The 13,940-nt window shown below is 41.1% G+C and overlaps 1 protein-coding gene across 1 annotated transcript in view; it reads left to right on the plus strand.

The window, feature by feature from the left end:
• The first annotated feature begins 793 nt into the window (after positions 1 to 793).
• The window catches only part of ATP6V0D2 (ATPase H+ transporting V0 subunit d2), a 47,480-nt gene continuing 34,333 nt past the window's right edge, over positions 794 to 13,940 (plus strand). Inside the window, exon 1 of the mRNA XM_012471027.2 lies at positions 794 to 958. Within this exon, the coding sequence (XP_012326450.2) occupies positions 829 to 958 (130 nt within the window). The 5' untranslated portion in view covers positions 794 to 828. The remainder of the gene's footprint in view (positions 959 to 13,940) is intronic.

Below are 13,940 nucleotides of genomic sequence, written 5' to 3' on the forward strand. Positions count from 1 at the left end.
ATTTGTCTTAAAAATGAACTGTGTAGCAGAATTAGCTTCTCATAACTCTTCAAACTGCCTAGTCACATTTGCTTTATTTATATAATTCTTACTCTGTCCCCCAGGCTGGAGTGCAGTGGCACGATCTTGGCTCACTGCAACCTCTGCCTCCCAGATTCAATTGATTCTCGTGCCTCAGTCTCCCAAGTAGCTGGGATTACAGGCATGTGCCACAAAGCCTGGCTAATTTTTGTATTTTTAGTAGAGACAGGGTTTCACCATGTTGGTCAGGCTGGTCTCGACCTCAGGTGATCAGCCCGCCTAAGCCTCCCAAAGTGCTGGGATTACAGGTGAGCCACCACAATGGCCTCAATTAAATTATTTTTATTAAAAGACCCTCTGATCCTATTAATAGTCCTTAAAGAATTTTGGATTAGTGTAAATTACAGTTGAAAGCTCAACTGGGGCTAGGAATACTTACAAAACACTCAGGAGTCTGAAGCCTCCCAGTAGCAAAGCTGGGAAGGGTCTCAACTGTGGGAGGGTGAGAATTGAGCCTGGATCCTCTCCTGACCCTCACATCTCTTTATCCCAATGCTGGTTTGTTGCCTGGGTTTACTTGGGTTATCTGGCTGATTCATTGTTGCTGTAAAAACAGGGCTGAGTGTGCTGTGCTGAAAGCCACTGAAACCGGAGGAAACTAGTCACACAAACCCTGACTATCACCTGATAGATCATTTGTGCTGACTGATAATTACTCGCACTATTCCCAGGCTGGCGCCACGTCTTCAGGGGCTGTCCAGGACTACAGAGCTGCTTCACCTTGCCTTGGTTGCAGCCTCTTCCCCCATGCTGGAAGGTGCAGAGCTGTACTTCAACGTGGACCATGGCTACCTGGAGGGCCTGGTTCGAGGATGTAAGGCCAGCCTCCTGACCCAGCAGGACTATATCAACCTAGTCCAGTGTGAGACCCTAGAAGGTAAGTGTAGCTCTTCTCACCCTTTAAAAAGAAAAGAAAGGAAATGATGTCGCTCTCTAGAAGCATGGAGAAAAAAACATAATCCTACAGTTTGAGAATTCTGAGTAGATCCTTATTCCTGCTGTCCAGATTCCTGGTGTCCACAAACTTGAATGAAGAAAAAAAATTGCATCTCTATTTCTAATCTCTAAGTGAAATAAAACATATTTCATTGGGAATGTAGACAACAAATCACGGTGGTTAAGATAAGTAGTATCTGTGACATTGCCACCAACAAAAATTCAATGTTTTCAGATCCCTTTAAAGTCTTGCAGATACCTTGCAATGTCATATATGTTTTCTCTATTTTGAAGTTAGACATTACACTCATCCTTTATTATTTATTTATTGAGATGGAGTCTCAGTCTTGTTGCCCAGGCTGAAGTGTAGTGACGTGATCTTGGCTCACTGCAACCTCCACCTCCCGGGTTCAAGCTGTTCTCCTGCCTCAGCCTCCTGAGTGGCTGGGATTACAGGTGCCTGCCACCAGGCTTGGCTAATTTTTGTATTTTTAGTAGAGACCGAGTTTTACCATGTTGGCCAGGCTGTTCTCAAACTCCTGACCTCAGGTGATCTGCCCCTTGGCCTCCCAAATTGCTGAGATTACAGGTGTGAACCACCGCACCCAGCCAGATTCTTACACATTTTAAAGACATTTTGGTAACTATATTTTAAAATATTTGGTTTCGTTTGTAATCCTGTGTATTTTCATTCTACATATTTATAAACATTATTTGGAGAACAGCTTCACCAAACTGCCAAGGGATCTATGACAAAGAAAAAATATATATATTTAAAATCTTGTTCTATGGAATATATTCTATCACACTTCTCAGTATCTGTTGATTTAAGACTTTGAAGTTTACTTTTCACTGAAGTTAAAAAAAAAATCAAGAGACGTTACTGGTGGGGCCAGCCCTGTATTCAAAGTCCTGGATTTGACTTCTGCCATGCCTTCGTAGGTGGCCTGCAGCTCCAAGCCTCTGAGCCTCAGCATTCTCAATTATAATCAATAAGTACTCAACAAGTGGAAAATATTTCTAAACCACATTTTTTTCCCCAAAACCTTACCAAAGATTCCACATCTGTAACAGCATTTTTATTATTAAAAACAGCTACACTCACTCATTTTGAAACATACTTATAAAACCTATATAGGTCAATAATAAGGTGCTTTAAAGCTTCCAGATTGTTCTAGAAAAGGCAAGAAAGCGCTAAGAATAAAGCCTCCTAGGAAGTGTACTAAAAGGCAAAAATGAACCAAAGAACCTTCTAAAGGTGACTTTGCAGCTCCTCGGGTAAGGCTGCAGGGTCCTGAGGCCACTTGCTTATGATCCTGACCGGTTAAAGCCAGAGTTCAGACAGAACCACCCAAGTTAGGACAAACCCTGCCTCCCATTAGCATTGGAAACAGCAAGAGCCTTTCACATAACTAATTCTGTTGGCTACAAATAATTACAGTAAAACTCCAAATCCTAAATCATTTCAGCATATTAAATGAGAGTTTGGTGACTGGAGAATGTTAATCTTGTATAGAAAATCTGCATAAAGTACAGAACACAGAGCTAAGTGTTGCTGAGAGAAGCCATTTTAATGCATTTTATTTAGCTTTCAGCCAAGCTCTTAAATGAGCTAAGGAATGCAAATTTAAATGCAAGGAATACATAAAATATCTCTGTGATTAAAAAAAAGCTTAGCCTGCTCACAAAAGAATTCAGCTAATCAAGGGAAGCCATATCAAAAGCCATCTAAAGAATTCTAGGCCAGGAGAGGTGGCTCATGCCTGTAAAACCCCGTCTCTACTCCCCAAGCAGCTGGGAATACAGGTGCCTGCCACCACGCCCGGCTAATTAGAAAATATTAGCTGGGTGTGGTGGCAGGCACCTGTAATCCCAGCTGCTTGGGAGGCTAAGGCAGGAGAATTGCTTGAACCTGGGAGATAGAGGTTGCCGTGAACATAGATTATGCCACTGCACTCCAGTCTGGGTGACAGAGTGAAACTCTGTCTTAAAAAATATATATATATATTCTAGAAAATAGGTCGGGTGTGGTGGCTCATGCCTGTAATCCCAGTATTTTGAGAGGCCGAGGTGGGAAGATTGCTTGAGGCCAGGAGTTCGAGACCAGCCTGAGCAACATAGCAAGACTTTATCTCTACTAGAAATTTTAAAAATTGGCTGGGCATGGTGGTGCATGCCTGTAGTCCCAGCTACTTGGGAGGCTGTGGCAGGAGGATGTCTTGAGCCCAAAAGGTTGAGGCTGCAATGAGCTGTGACTGCACAACTGTGCTCCAGCCTGGGCAACAGAGTGAGACCCTGTCTCAAAACAAAAACAAAAATAGAAAATAAAAAGATAAAAATCAGAAATTTAAAAATTGTTCCCCATATTTTCTGCTGAGGTCCCTTTTAATCCAAAGATTTGTTGAGGGAAGGGGACGGATAGAAGGAGGAAGAAATGAGATTAACAGATTCTATCCTCTGCGTAGACTGTTAGCAGAATCCGATATCTTCATTTTCAGTTTGGGAGAGAAGAAAAGGTTTCAAACCCTCTCAGAGACCTCAAGAATAAAGCTTGTGTTTTGAAAAACACACGTAAGCAGGCATCTGCAGAATTTTCCGTGCAGTGTCCGGCGATGATAAACCACCCAAAGCCACCCAGCCTGTGCTCCATTGCTTTATTGTCACTGCGTCTCCTGATTTCTACCCCTCTCTTCCCAACCGTATTTTTTCTCAACTATTTGTTTCTCAACTACATTTGAATCTGTGTGCCAATCTACTGTTCAGAAACTCCCAGAAATATCGAGTGTGAGTCATCAAACCATATTTGGGTTATCATGACTGCTAAGAAACAAATCTATACAAGAATTTCACATCCTCCGTTAGCTGAGGACACTGGGGCTTAGAATGGCTGTGACCACCTAACAGGCTGTCAGTGATGGAGGATGGATAGAGCTATCTGTGTCTCCATTTCCACAAAAATATTCCATTGCCTCCTGAGTATACATTGAAGATACATGAATAGGTCCGTGTTGAGTTGATGTCTACTCCATCTTGAAATAGAAAATAATGAGTGTTCTACCTGATTGTTTCATAGGATGTTGAGAAATAAATGGTGTGTGAACAGCAGTGCAACGGTCACATCTGTGAATGTACTTAGGGAGACTCAGTCCGCCCGGACCTAGATTCTAAGTTGAGAAGAAATCAAGGGCACTTATTGGGATAGAAGTTAAGGGCTTAAGGATTTCAGTTTACTTTTGCACAAAATATACACCATGCAAACTATGGATAAAGAACAGGTTACACTGTGCCATTCCAATACCATATGTTGAAGCAGGCACTTTCTATAAAAGAAAAGCTAACTTGGCAAAGATTAAATTTGCTTTTAGTCTTTTTAAGTCATCTGGTCTTTAAAAGGAAAGTATTCTGATATCAACAAATTGTTTTAGAACAACTTGCAAGGAACATATAAGGTTTTGGGTAATTTTAGAAAAGAGAAAATAAAGATCGTCCGGCAAAGCTTTGAAAAGTGTTAGCATTCATAATGTGCTTTTGTGCATAAGTGGGTGAGTGTGGTAAGAAATACTCATGTATTCCGAGGCCTGCCCCTGACTAATTATGACTTGATTCAGTCTCTGGATCCACTGTGACTCAGTCTTTCCTAGGTACAGAAGAAGGAAATTAGTTCCCATTGTCATTGTCACTGGTATTGCTTTAAGGTTGTATCTGTAAAGAACCTTTAGGGTCTTTAAAAGTGACTTTGAACCTAAACAATAACTTTAAAAGAGCACAGGATATTCTTTTTAAAAGTTACGCTGCTGTTTGCATCAGAATTTTTTAAAATTACGAGTAAGACTTTTGAAAATATTCTTCCCTTGGCTGGGCATGGTGGCTCACGCCTGTAATCCCAGCACTTCGGGAGGCCAAGGCAGGCAGATCACGAGGTCAGGAGTTTGAAACCAGTCTGACCAATATAGTGAAACTCCGTCTCTACTAAAAATACAAAAATTAGCTGGGCATGGTGGCATGTGCCTGTAATCCCAGCTACTCAGGAGGCTGAGGCAGGAGAATCTCGTGAACCCAGGAGGTGGAGGTTGCAGTGAGATGAGATCACACCATTGCACTCCAGCCTGGGCAACAGAGCAAGACTCCGTCTCAAAAAAAAAAAGTATTCTTCCCACCTCAAAATTAATACTTAAAGTTTAGTAGTAAGTGGCCTTTTCTAGAACATATGATAACAGTGTCCACTGGCTCTCAAGATGTGGGAGAGATGTGGGAGATGTTTCTGGATTAAGTCTTTTTTTTTTTTTTTTTTTTTTTTGAGATGGAGTTTAGCTCTTATCACCCTGGCTGGTGTGCAATGGCATGATTTTGACTCACTGCAACCTCTGTCTCCCAGGTTCAAGTGAATCTCCTGCTTCAGGCTCCCAAGTAGCTCAGATTACGGGCATGCGACACCATGCCCAGCTAATTTTTTTTTTGTTGTTGTTAGTTTTGTTTTGTTTTTTTATTTTTAGTAGAGACAGGATTTCTCCATGTTGGCCAGGCTGGTCTCAAACTCCTGACCTCAGGTGATCCATCCGCCTTATCCCCGCAAAGTGCTGGGATTACAGGCATGAGCTGCCAGCCTGGATTAAGTATTTACTTTATCCTTGCCACAATTTGTTTGGAAGGGAATGAGGGAAGCTGATTATATCTCACCAACAATGGTGCCCCTTTCAAGGAGCTTGAGCTTCAGAGCTTCTCCAACTGTGTCTTCAGATAGGAATTAATTCAACACCGTCTAGTTAAAGCACTTTCTAGCTAGGGCCAAGAAAGTAAAAATGAACAAGATAGAGTCCCTGCCTAAAAATAATTCCGCTCTGAAGAATAAAAATATTAGGAAAATGAGAATCCCTTAAGGATGGGAATTAGGCAGTACCCACCGAAATTCCAAATGCTTATATACTTTGTCCAGAAATTCCAAGCCCCATAGAAAAACTTACACACATGTGAGATGACAGCTGTACAAGACTCTTTATGTGGCATAGTTTTTTGGGGGGGTTTTTTGGTTTTGTTTTTTTTGAGATGAGTCTCGTTCTGTTGCCCTGGCTGGAGTGTAGTGGCGTAATTTTGGCTCACTGCAACATCTGCCTCCCGGGTTCAAGTGACTCTTTTGCCTCAGCCTCCTGAGTAGCTGGGACTACAGGCATGCACCACCAAGCCCAGTTAATCTTTTGTGTCTTTAGTGGAGATGGGATTTCACCATATTGGCCGTGGCAGGTCTTACTAACCGGCCTCAGACTCCCAAAGTGATTTACCTGCTTCAGATTCCCAAAGTGCTGAGATTACAGGTGTGACCCACCATGCTCAGCCTTTTATGTGGCATAGTTTGGAATAGCAAAAGATAGAAACAAATCACGTGTCCCTCTGCAGAAAATAAGTTTTCATTTTTTAAAATTTATTTTTTAATAGAGATAGGGTCTTATGTTGCCAAGGCTGGTCTGGAACTGGGTTCAAGCAATCCTCCCACCTTGGCCTTCCAGTGTGCCGAGATTATAGGCCTGAGCCACGACAACCAGCCAGGAATAAGTTGAGTAAGTTATGGAACATTCACATCATGGAATATTTTGCATATAAAAGGAAAAATGCATGAGGAAGCACTCTAGAAGGAGAAATATGGAAAGATTACCAAGATACATTAAGAATAGCGAGGGGAAGAGCCAGGTGTGGCATGGTACTCTTTAATAAAAAGGGGGATACATTTTAAAAATATACTTCCTATATGATTGCCTAGATACAAAGAAACTGTGAAAGGATTAAAAAGAAACTAAAAATAGAGGTTATGTGAAGCTAGGAATGAGTGGCAAGGGGTGGTGGGTGGGTGAGTGACAAGCATAGGGGCCTGTCGCTGTTTACCCATATATATACCTATTACTTATTTTTAATTTCAAAATAACGTATGGGAGCCTGACTGATTTCAAAGAGCCTTCTGTGCTTCCTTAGACATTATTTGTACCTCTAATTATAGCACTTTTTCCACCTTGTATGAAAAAGACATATCCAATTCTGTCTCTTTCCTGTTAAAAAAACACACACACATACATATATCAAGAGCTTCCATCAGGCAAGATAAATGGCACTGTGCTTAGAAGGTTGATCTACCTTGTAAGCCCTTCCTCAGAATGCTTTTGCCTTTTCTAAAGCTGCTTCTTCAATCACAAACTCCATTCCTTATCCCACGTCCCTGGAAAGTGACCATCGTCCTTTAAAGTCTCCATTTAAGTCACTTCCTCTGTAAGCTCTTTTTTCACTATATCTGTGATGGGGTGGAATTGACAAGCTTCAACTTTATGCTCCATTGTACCTTGTAATGAACCTAATCCTGTATAACATCTGTGACATTTGCATAGATGTGTCATCCTGAGGCAGAACGTTTGCCTCGTTCGTTTAGCTCCAGAGGCTGCTGCAGTTACAAGCTTAACTGATAAATGAATATATGGCTCTATCTGCTTTATTGCAAGTTTTTTTATTTTTTTTAATACAGGATCTTGGCTCTGACACCCAGGCTGGAGTGCAGTGGCATGATCTCAGCTTACTGTAACCTCCACCTCTCCTGGACTCAGGTGATCCTCCCATCTCAGCCTCCTGAGTAGCTGGGACTACAGGGATGGGCCACTGTGCCTTCCTAATTTTTGTATTTTTGTAGATATAGGGTTTCACCATGTTCCCCAGGCTGGTCTCGAACTCCTAAGCTCAAGTCATCTGCCCACCTTGGCCTCCCAAGGTGCTGGGATTATAGGCGTAAGCCACTGAGTACCCAGCCTGTAAACTTCTTAAGGACAGAAACTACACCTTAAATTTTTCTCTCTCCTACCTCCCTAAACCTAAGAGTGTATTTTGCACATAGTAAGAATCTGAAAATACGTGCTGGGAATATCTGCATGTTGGGTTCAAGTCTTGGATCTTCTGCTTTATGGCTCCTGGGATTCTAAGCAAGCTGCTTAACCTTTAACATGGTGTTTTGTTTGTTTGTTTTGTTTTGCTTTTTTTTGTTTCTTTTTGTTGTTGTTGTTTGTTTTTGAGACAGGATCTCATTTTGTTGCCCTGGCTAGGGAGTGTAGTGGGGTGATCAGGGCTCAATGCAGCCTCAACCTCCTAGGCTCAAGGGATCCTCCCATCTTAGTCTTTCAAGTATCTGGGACCACAGGTGCATGCCACCAAGCCTGGCTAATGTTTTTGTCATTTTTAAAGACAAGACCTCACTTTGTTGCCCAGGCTGGTCTCTAACTCCTGGCCTCAAATAATCCTCCTGCTTCAGCCTCCCAAAATGCTGGGATTAATAGGCGTGAGTGACTGTGCTGGCTCAGTGCTTTCTTATCTCATCTTTAGGTGATATCTCCCCCTAACTCCCAGTTCACCAGGAGGTTCCAAAATACCTGAAGATGTTTTGTAAATTGTAAATCTTAACAATACACCCCGCACTGTAGTTTATATACAATAAGAATTTGTTTTCCCTCTTCTGCTAGACTTTGAAAATCCGGAAATAGTTCTTTACATTTTATGGTTTTGGGTAATGACGTTTGGATATGACTCCATTTAGTTGATTTTATTCTCCATCAGAGAGCACCAATTTTGAAAATATTTGTTCTGGCAAGCAAAAATTAAAATGAAGATTTTCAACCCTAGGAACATTCACTAGACTGTATAATGAAGTTTTGTGAGGCCACTGCTATATTGGTCTTAAGTTTTAATCACAAATTAAATTTAATATTTGAGGCTCATTTATGTGGCAAAAAAATGCATTTGGAGCTGTGGAGAGTACGAAAAAGAACAGGCTGCATGCAGTGGCTCATGTTTGTAATCCCAGCGCTCTGAGACGCCAAGGCAAGAGGATTGCTAGAGGTCAAGAGTTCACGGTTGCAGTGAGCTGTGATTGTGCCACTTTACTTTAGCCTGGGTGACAGAGCAAGACCCTGTCTCAAAAAAAAAAAAAAAAGACATCATTTATTACCTAGACAACTCTGTAGTTGATAGGATGTCACAAAAAAGTAAAATTAGATAAAAATTCAAAATTCAAAAATGGTTCAAACCTATTGATAGCATATACACTTGAAGGTGAACCAAATCTTGAATAATAGGTTGAGAAAAGGCCAATGAAATGGGGTTTCAGGAGGAGAAGAACTGAGATGTCAAGGCATTCTAGGCAGGCAGAGAAAACAAATGAATTTAGAAAGGGAAAAAATAAAAGCTTGTGGATGGGGAGTAACCCAGTTAGACTGTAATGCTAGAATACCTGGAGATAAGGCTGGAATTCAGGCTGGGAAAAACTTGAAAAACCTTGAAAGTTTGATTTGAAGGTTCAAGATCCTGAAGCTAACACCAAATCCTCATTCAGTGTTATCAGATATGACTCTCAGTCAAACTTGCCAGTGTGGAATATAGGAACAAGTTACTTCTCTGAGCCTCATATTCTTCATCTATGAAATGAGATTATTGTTGAAGTTAAGAGACTACGTATACTGAAACCATACTGGCAATGGTAAAGCACTCTACAAATTTTATAAAAGTTGTTGTTATTCTGCCTGAAACTTTTCAGTGGCTCAAAGCTACTTGCAGGATCATTACAGGACCAAAACAATTCTTAGGAAAGATTAAACTTGAGGCAGGAAGCAGAGGAGAAATGAGCCTGGGAAAATTGATTCAAAGATTGCTGCAGTAATCGAAGTGTCAGATGTCATTCAAAACAGGGGAGTAAGGAGCAGAAACCAGGGAAGAAATGCAGGGCATTTGGAGTAATATAAGCACCAAAGAGGACTGTGAAGTTTCAACACCCTGAGAATAGCAGTACATTAGCAAAAATGGAGAAAGAAGTGTCTGGTTGTACATCTTCTGTTGTATTTATAAAAAGTCTGAGTAATTATCAGATTTGGTGGTTGATTCCAATATGTTGGTTGGAAAAATTCTGGTTTAGAGAATAAAAGCTGAATTCCTTAGTAATTTATTTTGGAGATAGGTGGGTACAATTGAAAAAATAATATTTTGTGGTGGATTCTCTATGCTGGCTCTTTACCTACTTGCTTTTTTATTTTTATTTTTTTTTAATTTTTTGAGACAGGGTCTCATTCTGTTGCCTGAACCAGAGTGCAGTAGCTTGAACACAGCTGACTCCAGCCTCCACCTCACAAGCTCAAGCAATCCTCCCACCTCAGTCAGATTCCTGAGTAGTGGGACCACAAGCAGGTGCCACCATGCCCAGCTAATTTTTTTTTCTTTTGTAGAGATGGGGTTTTGCTATATTGCCCAGGCTAGTCTGAAACTCCTGGCCTCAAGCAATCCTCCCACCTCGGCCTCCCAAAGTCCTGGGGATTACAGGCATGAGCCACTGCACCTGACTGAAAGCGTAGACTGTATCCATTTTGTAGAGGAGGAAACTGAGTTCAGAAACGTCAGAGAATTTCCCTAAGTTCAGCAGCAGCAGCAGAATGTGGGAAAAAGTAGAATGATAGACAGTCACCTCTCTGTTTTTAGTAGAGACAGGGTCTCCTTATGTTATCCAGACTGGTCTCAAACTCCTGGGGTGAGCAATCCTCCCGCCTCAGCCTCCAGAGCAGTTGGAATTACAAGCATGAGCCACCACACCCAGCCAAAATAAATTTTCTGAAACTAGTCTGCCAACAAATTAGTAGACAATAACCATGAAGTCTAATTTCCTTGTCCTGACTCGTTCACTAGCCAAGTGATCTCAGATAATTCCCTTCACACAGTGACTGCAACCCACAGAAACACGTTTATATTATGACTCTGAGGGCATACATGCAGGCACACATTCACACTATGTGATATACTCTATTTGTTAAAATAGCAGAAACTATTTTTTTATGCTATTGCTGTGTGACATCTATTAAATTGATTTAGTTGGTAGTGATCCTACAGTTTGGAATACGTTCCATTTTCCTTATTTTAATAAAAAAGAAAAAATGCCACTTGCCGCGCTACCTCTCTAGACAAAAAAGTAGTGTAATTTTCCCGAGTGTGCTCTGTGGGTGGCCCATTGTTTTTTAGTGGCTTGGGAGGTTCTGTCCCATACTCTTTTCAAAGAAATCACTTTAATGTAGTAAAGGCTTTCGATTCCTACAGTAAAGAAGCTTGTGTCTTCCAAATTTATTTCACCGTAAGGTCTTATTACTCACATACCTATTTAGATAAGCATTTAGGGAAATGAAGGGAAAAAGTTAAGTGGACTCATTTTGAAAACTGTAAAACTGTGACCACTGTTGTTATTATTATTCATCCTAGAGTACATTTCAGACCCTAAGATTCTCTTAGAATCTGAAAGCAAGCATCCCTTGGATCGCTTTAGTGCCGGGGAAGGCAGGTTCCTTCTATTCCATTTGCCTTTTCACTGATTACGGTATTATAAGATTCCTACAGGGTATGAAACACTGAGACGTTTAATTTCAGGATGTCCCTGGCAGCTGAAAGGGTTGAAAGTTATTTAGCTTGAAAGAAACATATGTCACATGAGCAAAACATCACGGTTTTGAAAGAAATAGCATTTGTGTCACTTCTGTTGGCAAATATTCCTTGGTGCTGAGAATTCAAACTGTCAAATTGCATACAAATCTAAAATGGCAAAATGAAAGCCAAACAAGGCATGGCAACAAAGTAGAATTGTTTTAAGTTAATTAAATAGGTAATTGAGCAAATAAATTTTGCAGTCACATAAACAGCATTTCTGATGCAAAATCTGCTCCAGACACTGAGGAAGACTGCAAGAACCACTTTGTCCCTAATTGCAGATCCACCCTCCCCCAGCTACCAGAGCAATCAATTCGTAAGCTCACAGTGGCTTCCTATTATCTCTGGATAAACATGGCACACCAAACCCTCCCTAGGACAGTCCTGCTTTTTTCTTTGGCTTCAATTATTACCTCCCCTTCTCTACCCTCCTTTAAAATTGACACATAAAAATTGTATATATTTATCATATACAACATGATGTTTTATTTTATTTTGTTATTTTATTTTTTGAGAGAGTCTCTCACTCCTTTACACAGGCTGGAGTGCAGTGGTGCCATCTCAGTTCACTGCAACCTCCACCTCCTGGATTCAAGCGATTCTCGTGCCTCAGCCTCCTGAGTAGCTGGGACTACAGGCGTGAGTCACCACACCCAGCTAATTTTTATATTTTTAGTAAAGATAGGGTTTTGCCATGTTAGCCAGGCTGGTCTCCAACTCCTGATCTCAAGTGACCCGCCTGCCCCAGCCTCCCAAAGTACTGGAATTGCAGGCATGAGCCACCACGTCCAGCCTTATGATGTTTTAATATATGTATTAATTATGGTGTCAACCAAAATTAAGTCTGTTGAGGCAGAAATAGTTCGATAAAGTTTTATTGGAAGCCAAATGTGAGGCCCGATCAAGGAAGACACAGCAACAAAGCTGGGTGTGTCCCAGAGTCTGCTTCGAGTTGGAAGGCTTTTGTGGGGAAGTGTAGAAGAATGGAGGAGGACTCTTCATACCAGGGCTGTTCTTTTGGAGGGCACGATACAGAGGTTATCATCACTGGCTACAGATGATATGCAGGCTAAAATGTCTACATGCAAGACAATTAGTAAACTTCATGATGCAGAAACCAGTCACCAAAACTTGATGATTCAGAAACAAATCAGGTCCCTTTCAGTGTCAGTAGGTTATGTATTAATCAGTACAACAACAATTTGAGGGACTCATGGTAAGATTCTTTACTCTGGGACAGGACAGGAAAGGACAGGCACCTAAGACCTCCCCCGGCAGGCTAATTTGGAAGCCTGCCCAATGTGACCTATAGGTTATCAATCAAGTGAATTAATATGTATTAACTCACGTACTTATTTTTTTGTGGTGAGAACACAAAATCTACTCTCTACATGATTTTAAAAATACAATACATTGTTACTTACTATAGTTACCATTTTGTACAGGAGGTCTCTTGAAGTTATTCCTCCTGTCTAACTGAAATTTGTATCCTTTGACATCTTTCCAACCCCTCACCCTCTCACCTGCCCCCAACTAAGTCTTTTTTTTTTTTTTTAAATGTAGAGACGGGTTTTTGGTTTGTCGCCCAGGCTGGAGTGCAGTGGCGCGATCATAGCTTATTGCAGCCTCACACCCCTGGGCTCAAGGGATCTTCCCACCTCTGCCTCCCAAAGTGCTGGGATTACAGGCATGAGCCACCACTCCTGGCCCACTCCTTGGCCTTTGGTGACCACTACTTTACTCTCTACTTCTGAGTTGTTCAAAATGACAGGATTTCTTTCTCTTTGAAGGCTAAACAGTATTCTATGGTATATTTATACTACCTTTCCTTCTCTATTCATCCGTTGATGGGCACTTAGGTTGATTCTATGTGTTAGCTGTCGTGAGCAATGTTATAATGAATGTAGAGTACAGATATCTCTTCAACATACTGATTTCATTATATATATATGTGTGTGTGTGTGTGTGTTGTGTATATATATACAACACACACACACACCCAATATACAACACACACACACACACCCAGTAATGAGATTGCTAGATCATATGGGAGTTCTATTTTAAATTTCTTTCTCTCCTGCTTAATGCTTCAGCAACACTGAACTGCTTTAAGCTCCCTGCACACACCGTATCTGTACTAAGTCATCAAATGCCTGCCTCTGTTCTTACTTTCTCCCCTCTTCCTCCACACTTACATAGCATTTTAAGGCTCATCTCCTTCAAGACACTTTCCTAGGCTGGGTCTCATTTTCTATGTTCCCATAAATCAAGGACCTTATCTTTATCACTGAATTAACACATTGTTTGAATCATCTGTGGCTGCCTTCTCCTTTACCAAACAGTGAGTTTCCTTGGGGACAAGGAATATGTCTGGTTTATCTTTGGGTCTCCTGTAGTTGGCAGCACATAATAGATGCTTAATAAATGTTTGAATGAAAGATCCG

The sequence above is a fragment of the Aotus nancymaae genome, unplaced genomic scaffold (assembly GCF_030222135.1).
Source record: "Aotus nancymaae isolate 86718 unplaced genomic scaffold, 86718_ANA_hifiasm-v0.15.2.pri h1tg000036l, whole genome shotgun sequence".
NCBI lineage: Eukaryota > Metazoa > Chordata > Mammalia > Primates > Aotidae > Aotus > Aotus nancymaae.